At 38.9% G+C, this 6,633-nt stretch overlaps 1 protein-coding gene across 1 annotated transcript; it reads right to left on the bottom strand.

The window, feature by feature from the left end:
- Window positions 1-609: 609 nt before the first annotated feature.
- Window positions 610-2,662, bottom strand: LOC132183100 (pentatricopeptide repeat-containing protein At5g66520-like). Its single transcript, XM_059596498.1, has one exon. The coding sequence runs from the start codon at window positions 2,567-2,569 to the stop codon at window positions 917-919; it is 1,653 nt and encodes a 550-aa protein (XP_059452481.1). The 5' UTR covers window positions 2,570-2,662; the 3' UTR covers window positions 610-916.
- Window positions 2,663-6,633: the final 3,971 nt, after the last annotated feature.

The following is a 6,633-nucleotide window of genomic DNA, read 5'->3' as shown; positions in this document are numbered from 1 at the left end:
AAAGTTACTTAGAAATTATTTTGATAACCAATATTCTGAAAGTACGACTTAAAGAAAATTCCATAATATGACTACAATTAAGTTTGTGGCTACTAGTCACAAGTAAGAAAGCTACGTGTTTTCACCAACTAATTAATCAAAATTTAAAGGATCAGGCTTTCTTTAGATCTGAGGCTTCTCAAGATTCTACCATGGTAAATGCAAAGAGTTTGGCATGAGAGACTAAATGGATATAAACAGGAAGATTTGAGATCATATATTCTATGAAAATATTGGTACCTGGAGATCAGCTACAATGAAACCAAGATCAATATAAAAGCAATCATTTTCATTATTTCTCCTACTTCAATTCAAAACTATTTCATTACGTACTATGAAAAGAATCACAGTCCACTCATTAAGCAGACAGCATGAGTTCATATTCAATGCTATGAACAAAGTGAAATGATTTAACTTCTACAGGACATAGAGATAAACCCTGGATGTTTATAACTAGGATAGCTTCTACATGCTTGCACTGTAAATTAGAGTCAGAAAAGTTGGATCAACAAGAATTTTCTTCTGCATGCAGAAAATTAACAATATTAGCTAGCAGGGGAGAGCACCTGTAAATTTTGGCAGTAGACACACTGGTTGCCCATAAATAACGTTCAATCAAGAGTGACCTTATTAACTCCAGGGAATGTATACCTTGGACAATTTGTTTACATGCATGTCACACCCTTGAAGGGAGTCAAGGGCTTGTATAAAGTTAGTATACCTCAATAACTTTCCCTCAAACAAGAAATTTCTGTCCGTGATGGTGCTTGAAAGTTCCTGAATAACTTTCAAATTCTCCTCAAACAGCATAATCTCAGCTTCCCGTGTGTGAATATAGAACCAATTTGCACTTAGAATTAAAATAATTTTCATATAGTCACAGTATCTTTGCCTTCAATGATATCTCATCATGATCAAGCATATATCCTTCTATCTTCATCAAGTTACTAAACCCAACCAAGGTCCAGACTATTTCCTCCATTACAACTTCAGGTGATCCTCGCACTGAAAATTCATAAACAACCCCTTCAACTTCAATCATGCTGCAGCCCGGTACTTCCTTTTTTATCCCTTTTTCTTTCATTAGGGCTCTAATTCTCTTTACCTTATCAAATCTATTAGCTTTAGCATATACATCACACAGGTTCACATAAAAAGAATAGTTCAGGGGTTCCAGATCAATTAAATGCTGTGCCACCTTTTCTCCTAATTCCATATTCCCATGCATTTGACAGCCTCCAAGTAATGCACCCCAAACAAACACATCTGGCTCCATTCGCATGCTTCTAATAAGCCCTTCTGCCTCTTCAAAGTGCCCCGCACGGCCAAGTATATCAACCATGCAAGCGTAATGATAAACCTGTGGTTCAATTGAGTAAACACGTCTCATCATGTCAAAACACCAGCGACCTTTCTCTACTAGACCTGAGTGAGCACAAGCCGACAGTAGCCCAACAAATGTCACATGGTTGGGCTTGACCCCAAGTGTTTCCATCTCCTCAAAAAGATCAAAAGCCTCTTTACCAAACCCATGAAGAGCAAAGACTGATATCATTGCTGTCCATGCCAAGGTATCCTTTTCAGGCATATCCTTGAAGACCTCATATGCTTTTTCTACGCACCCGCATTTTCCATACATGTCAACCAATGCTGTACCAATTACCACATCACACTCTAGTCTACTTCTCCTTAAGTAACTATGCACCCATTTCCCGTGATCAATTGCACCAAGACACGCACAAGCTGAAAGAACAGTAGCAATTGTAATCTTATCGGGTCGAACCATATCATCACTTGCAATCTGCATTTCGTGGAAAAATTCCAAGGCCTCCTTTGGGCGGCCACCTTGAACAAAACCCGTTATGATCGAATTCCAAGTTATAATATCCCTCTTCTCCATCCTGCTGAACAAATCGAATGCCTTATCAAGTTCCCCACCCCTCAAATACCCAATAATCATTGAGTTCCAAGAAACAACATCCTTATTTAACATATCTTCAAACAGCTTCCGGGCACAGCTCAAATACCCACATGCCATATACAAGCTTATCAGAGAATTCTGAGCAAACGCATCATCATGGAATCCAAACTTGATGGCATGGGCATAAATGCTCCGGCCCGTGACAGCATCAAGCCTCCTTCTGCATTCCTTTACGAGGAAAGGAAAAGTGAGGCAATCTGGAGCATTGCCATCATAAAGCATTTGCTTATATAGAAGCAAAGACTGGCTGGAGCTTGTATTATCACCACCACTGGTTTTACTAGCATAAGCTCTGATCATAATGTTATAGGCAGAGGTATTAGGGTTCTTCATGAGTCGAAAAACAGCGGCGGCATAGCTGAGCGACCCAGAGTCCGAAATGGCGCAAAAGAAAAGGAGACGAGTCAGGAGAAAGTATTGGTCATTCTTGGATAGATATGGAGATTTGAGGATATGGGTATGGATTTGTTTAAGCTCTCCCATGCTCTTGTGTTCTTTGATGAAGCGTGAAATTGTGTTCCTGAGAGTAAGCCGTTGGGTTTCTTTCATATTCCCAGCTTATGGCTGATTCATATTTCAGTAACTTATGAAGTCAACCAGACCTTGAATAACACAACGTTGCATCTTCTGTGGTTTTGCTTCTCTGAGGAATGCACGAGAGTTGAATGTCGTTTCAAATAAAATAAAAATAAATAAATAAAAAGGGTAACTTGACTTGTTCCCGAAATTATATGCCTTTTTTTGCAAACATCTCTCTAAAGTTTTAAATCTTTTATTTTGATATATTTAACTTTCATACCTCCTTCCGTTAAGATTTTCCGTAATATCCTACAGAAAGAGTGAAAAATTTAAAATACTCACATTTTTTGTTAGGTTTTTTTTGACCCACCGACAGATCACCAGGAAGTCACCTTGCTGACCCACCATGGGTCTTCGTGACCCACAGCGGGTCACAAGTGACCTTCGGTGGGTCACTTTGTTACCCACTTTGAGGTCCACCTTGTTACCCAAAGTGGGCCACAGACTCACAAATGACCCACCGGAGGGTCACTTATGACCCATGGTCACATATCCTCCGTTTGGTCAATTTTTTTAATATAATAATTAATAATAATAATAATTTTTTATTTGTAAATAAGGGTAAATTTAAAATTTTAAAAAATTTCAGGAGTATAAATGTCTTTTTATCCTTTCTACCGTCTGATTTAATCACAATCTCTAACAAAATTAGGCTAAATGAAACAATGAAAGTTAGATACACTGAAGTGAGAAATTTTAAACTTTGAAGGGGTGTTTACAAACGGCGTGTAATTTTAAGGGGATAAGTGAAGTTACCCCAAAAATAATCTAGCATTTGCTGCAAGCCAATGGAGGGCACAAAGTCCCTTGTTTATGCAACATCTGCATAGAAGTTATGCTCAACTAGAAAACCTAGTTTGTCCATTTAAGGGTATAGAGAATAACTTCTACAAGGACTTCTCACAAACTAGGTCACGGAAGATGGAGAAAGACAAAAATTTATGAAATTAATGTTGGTGGAGCAGTATCAGAGGAATAGTCTGTGTTAGGCGGTGTTTAATTGTTGGGTAGTGGCTCAATGAGTTGGGTAGTGTCGAGGTTCTTGCCGATTGAAAAGAAAAAAAGGGTTTATAATCCTTTGTTTTTTTGTTATGGTCATTTGGTGTAATAGGCTGATGTGTCCCCTTTTTATTAGAGGAAACAAAGGATTTGGCTTATGCTAGGATCTTATAGAAATTATTCTCAATGGCATAACCACTCATGTAGTATCCCAATATTGTTAGTACATATGACGTTACCTTCTTACACCATATGTAAGATTTTCACTTTCTTAGGGCTTCACCACTTAAAAGCCTCCTCTAAATCTCCTTCACGTTCTTGTGTTTCACAAAGAGAAACTGAATATTTGGCAATATTTTCATACAATTTTAGCACTATTTATAAAGTTCTAAGAGTTTTAAGTTGGTAGCTATAGTGCTAAGTCGATCCAGCCTAACTCTCGGTTGATCAACCGAGCCATCATCACTCACATTTAATGCACCTTCAAACATTTTTTCCATTAATTTCCGAACGCATAAACCTTTGCACCAGTAAATCTAGAGTAATTAAATGCCCAATTTTCAGTGTCTTACAAAGGCACCACGTAATGCGAGGACAAGAAGCTTGTAAGTTTATTGGACAAAGTAATCGACCATATCACGCAAAATATGAAATATGGACACCATTCCTTCCCTATCCATAGCCCAGGTTAGTTTGATTTAAATCCGAGAAATGATAAAAATTATTTTTTCAACCATCTTTTAACCATTTCTGTATAGTGAATGAGTTAATTTGCTATTGAATTTTTGTGATATCCACATGAATCTATAAATCTAATGGTGAATCTATTAGATTTGCAAAAAGAGATAGTTAAAAAATGGTTGAAAGAATGATGTATAGCATAGTTGCAGAATCCAAAGCTCCACGTTGGATATCCTCTGTAGTAATAAAATACTTGTTGCTTTAGCTGTCTTAGGTGTTGGCCATTCTGTTTAGGTTCGGATGTGCTCGAGTCTTGAACTCTTGTTGTTTGTTTGCCATAGTTGGGACTCGGTGGTTGTCTCCTCTCCTTCTATTCTTTTATTTGGATTGTGATGAATTCTTATCCATCCAAAAACTCTCACCTGCAGTTAAACAACAAGCATTGAGGAAGGCATAAGCATGGAAACAATTAAACTAAGAATAGGAAAAATGCTAAGGGAGTCGTCCATTCTTGAACCCGTCTGCCCCAGAAACTCTCTCCGAAGAAAACCCCAACCCCACCGACAGTCTTGGACGAGGGAGCTTTTGGCTCCCTTCTCCCCCCCCTTCCCCCTTTGATTTCCTTTTCTTCCTTCCCCATCCCTTTCTTGCCTCTGCAGAGGCACTACATGCCTTTTTGAAAGCCCTATCAGCCTCTTCGGAGGCCCTATCCAACGCTTTTGGCGTTTTATCTGCATTCAATAAATCGTCTAATCAATACCTTTATCAGCCGCACACAACCTTGGATCTTCATCCATCTTGAAATCCTTAAATTTGATTTTTTCAAAATCAGATCTATCAATTTCAGAAAGGATATGGTGCACACACGCCACTCAACCTTGTTTGTTGGCGTCTCCGCTATCGCCTGCCGCCAAGCCCGTCCCCATCTGACCAACACGCACCTGCGAGTAGATCTTACTCGGGGGCACGTGTCCTCCACGTGACATGGTCTGACGACTGATCAACTCTTCCACCTCCAACCACCTTTGCCGGTCTCCGAGTTCCAGATGGTGTGTCCTGACGTACACCACTGGCGCATGGTCTTCACGCGCGGGCGAGTGGCTTACACACAATGGTCACCATCAGCCTCCTTGCGGCCTTCCACTGCCCTATTATCTATCGATGCTACTGTCTAGTTTGTTTTGAGTTTTGTATTCTTTTTATCTTTTATTATTTTTTTTGTTTTTTAGAGTTCAAACACAGTTCCTACTGCCATTTGTAATTATATGGTCTTTGTGGTTTGGGAAGAATTGTGAAACTTTTTCAGTTCTGTACACCTCCTTAGATTAATTGGTTGTGCCATCTCTAACACACCAAGTCTTACCGCCTTAATTGGTGGCCAATTTTCTTGATATTCGTACCGAAAGTATAGGCACAGGCCCGCATCATTCATTTGATGCATTACTTAATTTGTTTGGGTTGTCCGGTCCTTAGTTTTGTAATTTGTTGTTTCTTAAAAAAAAAAAAAAAGGGAAAAGCACCAAAGTCCTGTTTCGTATGAAAGTAACTCAATAACAATGAATTCCCTTAAAAGCCGGAAATGGTGATTACAGTTGAGAATAAAAAGAAAGACTCAATTGGAAAGAAAGTCATACATTTTTTGTTGTTGTTGTCCTACAGAAAACCTTCAATCCCACGACCCGATCTTACTTCCCTATATATAGTAAGAGCTTCTTCCATGACCTGAGCTTGAGACAGCAACTGAGCTCTCTTTTTTCCGGATGGATGAGTGGAAAGATAATCCCTCAGCGCCGACTCGCCTGTCAATTTTCCCAACTTTTCATACACTTTGGGGGCCACACGAGGATCGTATCCAGCAGAAGCCATCAACAGCAGGCCTATGTAATCTGCTTCCATTTCCATCCTGCACAGCAGACAATTTATACAAAAGGGTGAGCAACTACATGGCTTGCAAGTTGCAAGCAACAAGGTTTCAGAATAAGGGTAAATAAAACTATAGCATGGTCATTTAGAACAAAAACAAAAAAACAAAAAAAAACAAAAAGGTTATCAATTGTCAAGTTCAAATAAAAGTATTGGAGCCTCAGCAAAGATTGGTGTTTATTTTATCAAACAGATGGTCGGACACACAAACTCAAGGAAGATAAAACGTAGAAATATTGTCATGATAGGCTCAGAGATAACCATTTTGACAGTATCTTCACCAGAGCAACAGAGAGAGGTCGCCTACAGCATTAATCCAATGAATTTTGTTCGAATTGGCATTATTTTTCAGTGTACATCACAAGGAAGAAATGAAGTATTTGAAGGTAATTGCATAATACACGGGAACTAACTGAATAATGCAAGTTTAA

Source organism: Corylus avellana, chromosome ca5 (assembly GCF_901000735.1).
Source record: "Corylus avellana chromosome ca5, CavTom2PMs-1.0".
NCBI classification, from domain to species: domain Eukaryota; kingdom Viridiplantae; phylum Streptophyta; class Magnoliopsida; order Fagales; family Betulaceae; genus Corylus; species Corylus avellana.
Note: the sequence above shows the minus strand (reverse complement) of the source record. Positions and strands in the feature narration are given on the sequence as shown.